The sequence below is a fragment of the Python bivittatus genome, unplaced genomic scaffold (genome assembly GCF_059951505.1).
Source record: "Python bivittatus isolate LINGU-HERP-01145 unplaced genomic scaffold, Pbiv_v1 ctg000480_np1212, whole genome shotgun sequence".
Lineage (NCBI taxonomy): Eukaryota > Metazoa > Chordata > Lepidosauria > Squamata > Pythonidae > Python > Python bivittatus.
In genome coordinates this window covers 104,721,450-104,733,752 of record NW_028277075.1, presented here as the reverse complement: position 1 = coordinate 104,733,752, position 12,303 = coordinate 104,721,450, and the positions used below count along the sequence as shown (strand labels likewise).

At 36.2% G+C, this 12,303-nt stretch overlaps 1 protein-coding gene across 2 annotated transcripts in view; it reads left to right on the top strand.

The window, feature by feature from the left end:
* LOC103062393 (sodium channel protein type 1 subunit alpha) overlaps positions 1-12,303 on the top strand; it is a 63,107-nt gene that overhangs the window by 20,799 nt on the left and 30,005 nt on the right. For both annotated transcript variants that reach the window (XM_088145189.1, XM_088145190.1), the window contains 7 exons: positions 1,650-1,949; positions 2,908-3,288; positions 4,721-4,853; positions 5,826-6,064; positions 7,997-8,170; positions 8,939-9,295; positions 10,562-11,044. In XM_088145189.1, the coding sequence (XP_088001315.1) occupies positions 1,650-1,949; positions 2,908-3,288; positions 4,721-4,853; positions 5,826-6,064; positions 7,997-8,170; positions 8,939-9,295; positions 10,562-11,044 (2,067 nt within the window). The remainder of the gene's footprint in view (positions 1-1,649; positions 1,950-2,907; positions 3,289-4,720; positions 4,854-5,825; positions 6,065-7,996; positions 8,171-8,938; positions 9,296-10,561; positions 11,045-12,303) is intronic.

The window sequence follows — 12,303 nt, the reverse complement described above, 5'->3', positions numbered from 1 at the left end:
CTGCCATCTCATTTAGATAAAGTTCTCTTGTGCAATAGCATCAGTGTTATTCCCACTCTGGTGTGCATTGTCGTCAGGCACAGAACTTTGAGCCTAAGTGTGTGCATTGGTCGAAAAATGATTTTTTAATTACCATTTACTACTGTTTATTACCACTGTGTTTGTGAATGTTCCCTATCTGAGGCAGTTGCTAGATGAGGAGTACCCGTACACAAAGTTACTAAGCTTGGGGAAAGAAATAAAGAATATTTGACTTAGGGAAAATCCAGCTATGTAACGGAGGCTGTCTGGGAGATGATACACTTCGCTTATTTTCCAGCCTCGGTCCAGCAATTTCTGCTTGGTTTTAAAAGGATCAAAACTTTTTCTGCACCCAGGAAAGAGAGGAGCTGGGGTAAAAAATGGGTGGCCATACAAATCTTTTAGATACATACATACATACATACATACATACATACATACATACATACAGCTTGTCTACTGTGCCAGGTAGTGGGTGAGTAGGGGATTGCTTAAGATGTCTTTTTAACCTTCTTGCTACGTATTGCCAGTGCCACTTAGCTGGAATTGGGGAGTAAGTTATCATTTTAATTCCTAATTGCCCAACCCAGGCATTTGTGATGGGAGGTTAAGCAGGCTCTGTGGGTTGATTAGCTTTACTATTGTTTTTTACTGTAAGCTGGAATTGATTTTTGTGACCTCAGGCATTTGTGATGTGGTTTGTGGTTCTAATTCTTGTTGGTTTTAATTCTTGTACGCAGGCTAGAGCCATTATTTTGAGATGGGTGGCCATATAAATTGATTAAACGAACAAACCTATCAGTGCTAGGGAAGATGAATACTGTCATGCTTCCTAGCAGAAACTGTATGACATCCTTTTAGTACTGAGCGTCTTAAAGGAGCTTAATAGATCTGGTGCAGGCAGCCACTTAAAATAATGATCCTCTTTGTCCCTTGGCCTTGAGAAAAGTACTGCAAACCTACTGTAACAAGTAAGGATGCAACTGCTGTTTGGATCCCAGTGCCATTAATTTAGTGTTGCTTCAGAATGGCACGTATGAGGAATGCTGGTAGGGAATCTAAAATAAGGATTGTCCTGATTGCTCCATGTAAGGCCATCCATCCTGTGGCAGCTGCTGAGATGATTCCAGTTGCCTCTTTATGCTGCTGCCCCTGGGACAATGGGACACCAAGTACAAGTAGGACACTGAAACCACTTTGCCCAGGGCCTCACAAATATGAAACCAGCCTTTCTATTACTCCTTTTAAGTGATAGGAACCTGGTTGTTAGAATGTATCAAAAGGAGATAATCTAAATATCACTTAGCCAACTAGGTAGAGAACTAAACTTGGAACTCTCTGTACCATAAATGTTTTTTGCACTTCTTGTGTTTTTATAAGGTTTAAAAAAGATCACTTAGCATACATTTCTTAAATTAGAAATGTATGCTAAATACCAAATAAATATAATAGGTAGAGGGATATTTATAAGCATAAGTACAAGATAATAATAAATATTTCTATTGCTTTTAAAAAATCTAAATGTGATATTACTAATTTTTTTTCCTTGTGGATTTTTCATATTTAAATTAAGAAAGTTGCCCTTTTCACAAGACCACTAAAATACAGCTACTAATGTTTCATGGCAGGCAGTGGCAATAGCTGCAGCAACTGTATCGGCAGAATCTAAAGATCCCAGCGCAGGAGGTAGAACGGGGGAACTTTCAGAAAGTTCTTCTGAAACATCAAAATTGAGTTCCAAGAGTGCCAAAGAGAGGAGAAATAGAAGGAAGAAGAGAAAACAAAAAGAACAATCTGGTGGAGAGGAAAAAGATGAAGATGAGTTTCACAGATCTGAATCTGAAGATAGTATCAGGAGAAAAGGTTGCCGATTCTCCATTGAAGGGAATAGGTTAACACTAGAAAGGAAACATTCTTCTCCCCACCAGGTAAACTGTTATAATCATGGAACTTACTCATTACTGTCTCTGGCAAAATTGCAGTCATGTTATGCTGTGAGCATATTGGAGGGGGCTGATCTTTTACAAAACAAACACTTTTGCCCATTCATATCTGCCACTGGGAGGTTGAAATCTTCTGTTTTTAAATCTAGGAAAAGTGTTCTAGAGAACTGATTTTTCATGGAATACAAAGTATCCCATAGAGTTGTTGAAAACATCATTTGAAATACTAAGAGTTTACACTAACTCCTGATAATTTTGTCATGTTTCTTATGGTCCAGTCATGAGACTTATTAAGCCTACTTCAGTGATAAATGCAGTGGCAACATATCATAATCCTTACTACTAGTATCAAAGAGGTATATTGTATTCTGGGCAAATAATTTTAGATATTGAGAATCAAGATAAGCAAAGGCATGTGTAGAGATATTGAAAGACAATGTTTTAATTATAGCAATGAGCTGGAAACTTCCTCTTCAAAAATCTTGTTTACTTTTTTTTTAATCTAACAAGTCTGTAGTACCCTGAGCCTTTTTTACAGTCATTTTTGCAAAGGAGATATTCAACTGCATGTTTAGTTAGAAGGCAATCACACTGAATTAAATGAGCTTATTCCCAAGTAAGCATGGATAGAATTTGAAGCCTTAGCATAGGTAGTAAACCAATTTTGTCCTCAGGTATTTGGGAAGGAGAGTTTTAATAAATATTGAATTTTTGGATATTTATTTGAAGATTTCTTTCTCAAGTTTCTCTCTTTTAGTAGCTACAACTTAGTGAAACACAGAGATAGGAACTCTAAGAGCAAAATCTGCTGTACAAAAGGACTGTCTTAGACTATATTTACATTCTGTATGTGTGTGTGAAGGGCAGAATCCTTTCTTTTTATCAGTAAAGGTAGGAGTGAGATGGTTTGCTAACTGTTCTGTCTATTTGACTTCTCTTACAGTCTTTGCTGAGCATGCGTGGCTCGCTGTTTTCCCCACGGCGCAACAGCAGAACAAGTCTTTTCAGCTTCAGAGGTAGAGCAAAGGATATAGGATCAGAGAATGACTTTGCTGATGATGAACACAGCACTTTTGAAGATAATGATAGCAGAAGAGATTCTCTTTTTGTGCCGCGCAGACATGGTGAACGGCGCAACAGTAACATTAGTCAGGCCAGTAGGTCATCCAGGATGCTGGCAGTGTTTCCAGTGAATGGGAAGATGCACAGCACTGTGGATTGCAATGGGGTGGTTTCCTTGGTTGGTGGACCATCTGTTCCTACATCGCCTGTTGGACAGCTTCTGCCAGAGGTGATAATAGATAAACCAGCTACTGATGACAATGTAAGGAAGTTTTAAATAGTTCAGGCATGGTGGCCTTTTCTTAATGCACCAGCCAGTGTTTCTACAGAATGGAATCCCTGGGAATGATCCTTGGTTGGTCAAGCTGTGAATGCTCCTGCATCTTGTAATATTTTTTATCTACTAATGAAATCAGTCTTAAACATTAATATTTGCAAAACAAACAATGAAAAAAATATCTGGAAAATGTGCAAAATATTTTGCTTTGTGTGTTTTATATTCAGAAAAACCTTGCCAGATCTCCTTTATCTGGCTCTGAATTAAATGTGTCTGGCCAGGAACATCTTTCTCCGTAACCAAAAGGAAGTTAAAACTTTTGATGCCATATGGATTCTAACACTGCCTTGGTTGTACATACATTTGATTACATTCTGTCTTATGAACATCATTACAACATACAAACAATGTGGCTAGAAGTTCTGGTTCCCCAAACATTGGTAAAATCACTCCAAAATTTCACTTTATATATTCAGCATTTTCATGCATCTTTTAATCTGATGCTTAATCTTTGGCTGACAAAACAAATATATCTAACTGAGATACCATATTGGTGTACATACATTTCAAGTTACAGTGTGTCAAATATGTGCTTTCCTATGCACACCTTTTAACTTTCTATATACAAATAATAGGACCTTTTATGCCAATTTGGAGAAGCATGACAATGCTGGATTATTATTTTTTTCATTTCCTTTGATTAAGCTTGAATGAAAAGCTTGCTGTCCATCTTAAATACAGAAAATAAGCAAGTGACATGTCATTAATTTTCCACATCATCCAATGTTTATTGATAACCTGGAATTTATGCTGTAATCCTAAGTATGGGAAATGATCGCAAGTAAATGATTATAGATTTTTATAGATTTATAGCTGATGACTAATCAATTGCATTTCTTCTGCCACAAACTGTCACCTTTTAAAAAAAGAGTATGAGGATGTCTACAGAAAACAGCATAAATCTCAAAGTAGTATACATAGGGGGGAAATCTACATTTGGCAAAGTTTAATATGTTTTCCAAGGCTACAGTCCTATGCATCCTTACTTGGATGCAAATGTCAATGAAATATAGATTGAAATGGATAGGTAAGTGGGATTTTTGCAAAACTAATAAGGATAAACAAGACAGGTTAAGAAACAAAACAAATTTGAAGCAATCATGGAAAGTTTCTTGAGGATCATTTGAGAAGTGTAACAATGAAGTTGCAGAAATGCGAACACATTTCTTACAACTATCTAAGAATATACTGAAATACCAGGTTAATAATTCAATAAGTAGCAAAAGTTTGGCATGAAAAACTAAGCATAATTCAAAAGCATGATGCATGTATGTCTTCAAAATGAGAGATTCTTCATATGAGTTATGTTGAACTGCCATTTTCAGGATGATCTTACATTACACCCTCTTTTTTTCAGGCCACAACAACAGAAACAGAATTGAAAAAAAGAAGATCAAGTTCTTTTCATATTTCTATGGACTTTTTGGAAGACCCCACTCTAAGAGAAAGAGCCATGAGCGTAGCTAGCATAATCACAAACACCATGGAAGGTACAGACATACTGATGGCAAGGAATTCAGCTAACAAAGGGTTCACTTATTTTTATATAGGATCAGGATGATCAAACAAATCAGGCACAAAACTGAATACACATGCAAAAAATATAAGAAATAACTATTGTTTTTGATAAAGTGAGTTGGGGGGGGAATCCTACATTCTGTAATAACAATAGCAAGATTCAGTAATATGAGAACAATTCATATTTCTGGTTCCTACTAGTACCAACCTTTATACAGACCTCCATAAGGACTAGCATAGGAGCTGCCTCTTCATATATGAATTTCTGTAGTATATGACATATTTCAATAATGCTTTAGATGTGAATAGCCATTATGGTTAGTTCCCATGAATGAGTTTATCTTCTACAAATTTAATTCCCTTTTAAAGCCATCAGAGCTAGTGACCATTGCCATATTTTGGTGGCACCAAATTCTGTAGTTGCCTATCCTGAATTTCCTTCTTATCAGTTTTCTCTGGTGATCTTCATTTATAATACTGAATTATTAGAGAGGAAAAATAATGTTTATCTACTTCCACTCCATGAGGTATTTAGTTACATTTGCCTCCTTATATCTATTCTCATCATTTTCTAAGCCAATCCCTTCTAAAAATTGTAGTGTTTCTTCATAAAGAAATTGTCTTGCACTTCACATTATCACTTTAGTCCTTCTTTATTGTCCTCTTTCCAATTTTACAGTTCCCTTTTTAAGTATAGTGATCTGAACTGAAGACATGGCAATGAGACATTGGCCTTCATCTTTAGAAGAACTTCCTTCAGAGTAGACATAGAGTAGTAAAACTGTTTATATTTCTCATATGCCCAACTCTCTTTTCCAATATCATATATAACTCAGTCTTCCATTTTTTAAATTTATACTTAGAACTTGAGGAAACAAAACCAATTGTTTTGTGTTACAATGATACTGTTTTGTTTTGTTTTGTTTTGTTTTGTTTTTAAACAGAACTTGAAGAGTCACGACAGAAGTGCCCACCTTGCTGGTACAAATTTGCAAACATTTTCTTAATCTGGGACTGCTGTCCGTGCTGGCTGAGACTAAAGCATATTGTTAACATCATAGTGATGGATCCATTTGTTGACCTTGCTATTACAATTTGCATTGTTTTAAATACATTGTTCATGGCAATGGAACATTACCCAATGACCGAAAGATTTGCTGAAGTCCTTAATGTTGGAAACTTGGTGAGCTTGGATATTGTACTTTTAAATATTGTTTGTTCCAATGATGTGGTTAATAGCAGCACTAAGTGAAAAATTACATTTTCCTTTAAAAAAAAGAAATGAGTGGCCTTGAATCCTGGATATATATTGTTAGCAATATACACTGAAAGTGCTATTTTAAAAAAACGATATACACTTAATTTTGTGTTCATATGCCTCAAAATAAGAGAATTTATTTTGTGGTTTGATTTCAGTGTAATAACAAAGGAAGGTGAACAATATTTTGTAAAGAATGTATTAAAATATAATAAAATATTGGGATTATCAAAAGCAACTCTATTTAATATTTAATGCATTGCTGTATGTCATTTTAGGCACTTTTAAAATAAATAGAAATACATTGATAATGCAACAATCACAGTGTTATGGTTTGATAACTTTTGAATAAGTAATTTTATGAATTGACACAGCTCTACTAAATTCATCCTCAATCAAGCCTTCTTCCTACCTAATTTGTAGTTAACAAATTATTTCTGGTCCTCACTGCAAGCTAAATGGCAAGGTACCACAATAAATTCACAAGTGCTAAGCTCCCTTTATGACATTCCAATTTCTCATTGTTCATAAAGTAATCTGCCCCATCGTTTCTGCAATCTACCTGAAATTCATTGATCTACTGACTACTACAGCTATTTATATTATCAGCATATATTCCAGTATATATAAAATATTTATATCAAAGTGTTAATGAAAACCCTTTGAAATGAGCCCTTGGAACTGCCTACTTTTTTTTTTTTTTTCCAATCTAAGAGAAATAATTAAACTTAGAAGAGGAAGTACCTAACATACAGTGACATTTGACAAAGCTAGCATACTTGGCGTAATGACTAAGGTGCTGGCTAGAAACTAGGAGACTGTGAGTTCTAGTCCTCCCTTAGGCATAAAAGCTAGCTTGCATGATTCTCAGCCCAAGCCACCTTACAGGGTTGTCGCCATAGGGAAAATAGGAGGCAGGAAGATTAGGTGTGTACTCTGCCTTGGGTTGACCAAAAATAAAGGTGGGATAAAAAATCAAATAAATAATAAGATTAAAAACTTCTCATCTATTCACTTAAGGCAATTGCATTGAAAAAGTATGCAACAAAAAGTTTATAGTCTCGATCAGCCTTCCCCAACCCTGATACCTTCCTAAAGGAGGAAGAGTTAACAATTCGTTGAGATCAAACTTTGTAGTTTCCCTATAGATGAAAGAGCAGCAGTGGGCAGCCTAATTATGGGGTTCCCTCCTCCCAGTGTTTTACTGCTGATGATTTTAAATCTCCATTCCTTATTGCATTTAAATTGAGACCATGCAGTTTAATTTTGCTTTACCAACTGGGATTAATTCCTAGTTTGTAAGCAAAAAATAAACTTTCATTTGAATGACACAGAAAAGGGCAATTTAAAACATCCAGAATAAAAATCTTACAGCCAAGCATGTGAGGAAAGAAGCTGAAAGGTGAAAAGAGTGCTGCTGCAACTTCTTCTAATAATTGTCATTTCCACATTGTTACGAAGTATAGAACTGTGTGTTTGTGCACACACATTTAGAGCTGATCTTTGTCTTGCTACCTATTTTAAGTATTAGAATTACCAATCTGAGCAATGTGTTACTCTATGGGAAATAAAAGATAGGCCAATCCTAACATTTGTACCTATCTGGAGTTGCTTTGGATAGTTGGATAAATCATCTTTCCCCTGCTCAAAATCTCAACAGATTCTTAGGGGAGAAAATGTTGCACAAGTTTCCAGTATGGTGCCTCCAGTTCCAGTGTGCTGTTTTAAAACAGACCAGTAAATGAAATTAAAGTATGTAATACATTTGAAGATATAATCAGTAAGAAAATCTGAATAAATCTATCAGTCGCAATTTTAAGCTTTTGTAAATTGATTAATGTGCATGTCACATTTTAGGTTTTCACTGGAATCTTCACAGGAGAAATGGTTCTTAAACTAGTAGCCATGGATCCATATTATTATTTCCAAGAAGGCTGGAATATTTTCGATGGTGTTATTGTCACCCTTAGTTTGGTTGAACTTGGCCTTGCAAATGTGGAAGGACTCTCAGTTCTCCGATCGTTCAGACTGGTAAATTATTTTATTTAACAAACCTATGTTCATCACCTTTACCCATTTGGGATGCTTAAAATTAATTGATTTTGATGCTGAACCACAATTTCAGAACTGAACACTCTTCTTTCTTAATGCTCAAAGTTCTAAGGTTGTATCTGATGACAGTCTCTTGGAGTGGAGGGATTTGTCTGGAAGATAGCCACTGCGAATCTTTTCAGATCTGTTCCAGAAGGGTGGGGATTGAATGGCAGAGGGGGAAATGATACAAGAAACTGCTGAAAAGTGGGAAGGTAGCTAAAATTAAGTTCTACTATATTCCATCAATGGAAGTCTCTGCTGGAACTAGGATCATTTAGTAAGAGCCTTATATTAATTTTAGTCTTCTGACTTTCTGTTGTTTTCCTCAATGGTGGGACATCACTGGATACACATAACCCTAAGATTTTTAGCTTTTTTATAGAAGTAGCTTGAATGGAGAATATAAGCTAGATGGAGCATTTTTTGATAAAAATTGGTTGCACTTTAAAACTAATTATTTATAAAACTCATAAAGTTGGTCTTAAATGTAAATAGGATTTCAGTTTTATACTGTAAATTATGATGAAGTCTGACTGGAAGTAAATTAATTAAATAGCCTTTATTTTTAAATAATGATGGTTGTATTTCAGTGTTATAATATGTGAACACCAATTTATTTCAGCATAATTTGGCTCCACCTGGTTATTTTTAATTAATTTGTCTTGTCACTTACTGATCTTTTTTGGTCACTATTTTGTTTTTCAGTTGCGAGTTTTCAAATTGGCTAAATCTTGGCCAACGCTAAATATGCTGATCAAAATTATTGGAAACTCTGTTGGTGCTTTGGGAAATCTGACTTTGGTCCTGGCCATCATTGTCTTCATTTTTGCTGTGGTTGGTATGCAGCTCTTTGGTAAAAGCTACAAGGAATGTGTGTGCAAGATTGCAAAAAATTGTGAACTCCCTCGCTGGCACATGAATGATTTTTTCCACTCATTCTTGATCGTGTTCCGAGTACTTTGTGGAGAATGGATAGAAACCATGTGGGACTGTATGGAGGTTGCAGGTCAAGCCATGTGCCTTACAGTCTTCATGATGGTTATGGTGATTGGAAATTTAGTGGTATGTAATTTTTAAAAATATAAATATTTATTCTAGATCATATTAAGAAGTATCATATTTTTAAATCTCTTAAGACATCCTCTTTTCAAGCAGAATGACTTTTCGTGCAATTGTCAAACATGCACTGAAATACTAGAAGTGTTTGGTAAAGAAAAATATATTTGCCAACCTATGAAAATACGGTGGTGCTTCAAAGTTTGTGAACCCTTTTGAATTTGCAATATTTCTGCATAAATAGGACCGATTTTCCTCAATAAATAAATGAACTAGTATAATGTTTTTGACTCATTTTTTTAATTGGGTTCACTTTATCTAGTTTTAGGACTTGTGTGGACAACAGATCATGTTTTAGGTCCTATTTTTGCAGAAATATTGAAAATTCAAATGGTTTCACAAGCTTTTAAACCCCACTGTAGTTCCCCTCTATATACAACTTGACTGCTGTATCTGCAGTTCACTCTTTCAAACTAGCTACTTATTCTGAATAAGGTAAATAGCTTAACTGTAAATTATTACTATCAGGGTTCAAAGGTGAACATCAGTAGGAACACACACATGCATAAACAACTTTTGTTCATGAAGTCATATTTCCTTCAAGATTCATAAATTAGAAGGAAACCTTTAGAGGATGCAATGAGAATCTGTCAACACTCATTTTCCAAGGCAGGGTTACTGTCAGGTTCAGCCCAAGAAACTTAGCGGGACAATTCAGGAACAGTTCAGTTACTTTATTAACTTATACCTACTAGACAGAATCTTGCCATACTAATCTAACCCCCAATGACAGCAACTAAACACTCTAAATTCCTTAGGGGGGTGCCAGTCTCATCCTCTTAGTTTTCACATGCTCAGGCTGTGGGCTGAGGAGATGCTTGAGATTCCTCTCCCTATGACCTTGGACCTCCTCACTCAAGTCTTCCATCACAGTTACAGAACCCAGGGGCAGCCCTGGGTTTTCTGTGACTTGGCCAAAGCTAGGCGCCATTTTGGGAGGGGGTTTCAGAAGTGGGTTCTGTAAACATCTGTACCCATTCTACCCTAAGCAATGCCTTAGCCTGATGTATGAGCCCAGGCTGTGTGGGTATGTATGTGCATGTGTGCATCTGTTCTATTGGCCTTTATCTTTGTTAGCACAGCCTAAAACGTATACTTTCCTTCGTGATTCATGGACTAGGTTGTAAGTCTTTAATATATTTCAAATACATTATTCCAGTATATAACATCTGCTGAACAAAACCAAGGATGAATTTTCCTTCTCTTCCTTAGGTGCTGAATCTCTTTTTGGCCTTGCTCCTGAGCTCATTTAGTGCAGATAACCTTGCTGCCACAGACGATGATAATGAAATGAACAATCTCCAGATTGCAGTGGCGAGAATTGATAAAGGAATAGATTTTGTAAAAAGAAAAATCCGTGAATTCATCCAGAAATCCTTTGTCAAAAAGCAAAAAGCTCTAGATGAAATCAAACCTCTTGAGGAGCTCCACAATAAGAACAGCTGCATTTCTAACCATACAATGGAAATTGGCAAAAATCTTGATTATTTTAGAGATGGAAATGGAACCACCACTAGTGGCATAGGCACCGGCAGCAGTGTGGAAAAATACGTGGTAGATGAAAGCGATTACATGTCATTCATTAACAATCCAAGTCTGACTGTGACTGTGCCAATTGCTGTTGGGGAATCTGATTTTGAAAATTTAAATACCGAGGAGTTCAGCAGTGAGTCGGATTTGGAAGAAAGCAAAGAAGTAAGATTTTAAATGCTATTAATGTACATGGTTTAGGGGATAAGAAAATTTCTGAGAAGAGGGTGTTTTTCAGAGGTTAGACAGTGTGAAATACTTTAATGCAAATGGATTAGAATATAAAATCTCCCTCCAAGGAATCCTTGGAGAATACAGCCATTCCTCATCTAACAGCTACCTCATTTTAGTGACCATTCGCAAATAAGATTAATTTTTTTAAAAAATCATTTTCCGACCAATGCGTGCCCTTATGACCAAATTTCTGTGCCTGACAACACACGCTGGAATGAGAGTAACACTGGCACAGCTGTACAAAAAGAACTTTATATGAAAGAGATGGCAGGAACCAGTGATCTTCACAGCATTTCTCTCTCTCTCTCTGTCTCACTCTCTCTCTCTCTCTGTGTATGTTATGTATATGCTCAGCAACCATTTCACTTCCAGTTTAAGGAACGGATTGCAGTTGCTAAACAAGGAGAGGGTGTATAGTAGTATAAAAGTATAGTAAGTAAATGAAAGAGACTATGTAAAATGGAATCTACCATCTTTTTCACTAGTAGTGCTCCTGTAAATCCAATCCTGTTACATTTCTTATACCATAATCCATTTTAGTAGGATTTGCAAAAGTGGCTATTACAAATATATCCTGTGAAAATGAAATGTTTGAAATGCTAGCCCAGAGATTCCATCTGCATTTGGGCCATCTGATTCAAGAAAGAGCACCACAATATTTTGACAATACCCAAGTTAATAACAATACCTTAATTTGTTACAATCTAGTGACGAAAGCTCTGTTGAAAACTATATTGATAAGCTTGATATGTCCTTTTTTTGTATGATTCTAGCTTGACTGAGGATGGGATCACAGAGAGAGAATGTGTGGATATGAAGGCCTGCCACTACATATATGAACAACTTAGGAAGCAAGTGTATGCCTCTTTCTTTCCAAATGTGTTCCCAAACTAAGTTATCTTTGACTGTTTTTTGGGGAGAAGCACCATGTAATTTGAGAATCTGGACATTTTATGCAAGGACGTCATCTAGCTGGCTTAGTTTGGTTGGTGTGAACTGGTTGTGAATTTTTTTTGGGTCTTCCTGGCTTCTTCCCGAAGTGCATCTTGCTGGACCCTGATACTGAGTTATGAACCCCCTTGAGGCAGCCCAGCTGCTGCTTCCCCTGAGCCTCTTCTACTTCTTGCAGGAGGAGGATGTCTCATAACAGGAGGCCAGCATGCCGCGCAACTTAGAGTAATTGTTCATTA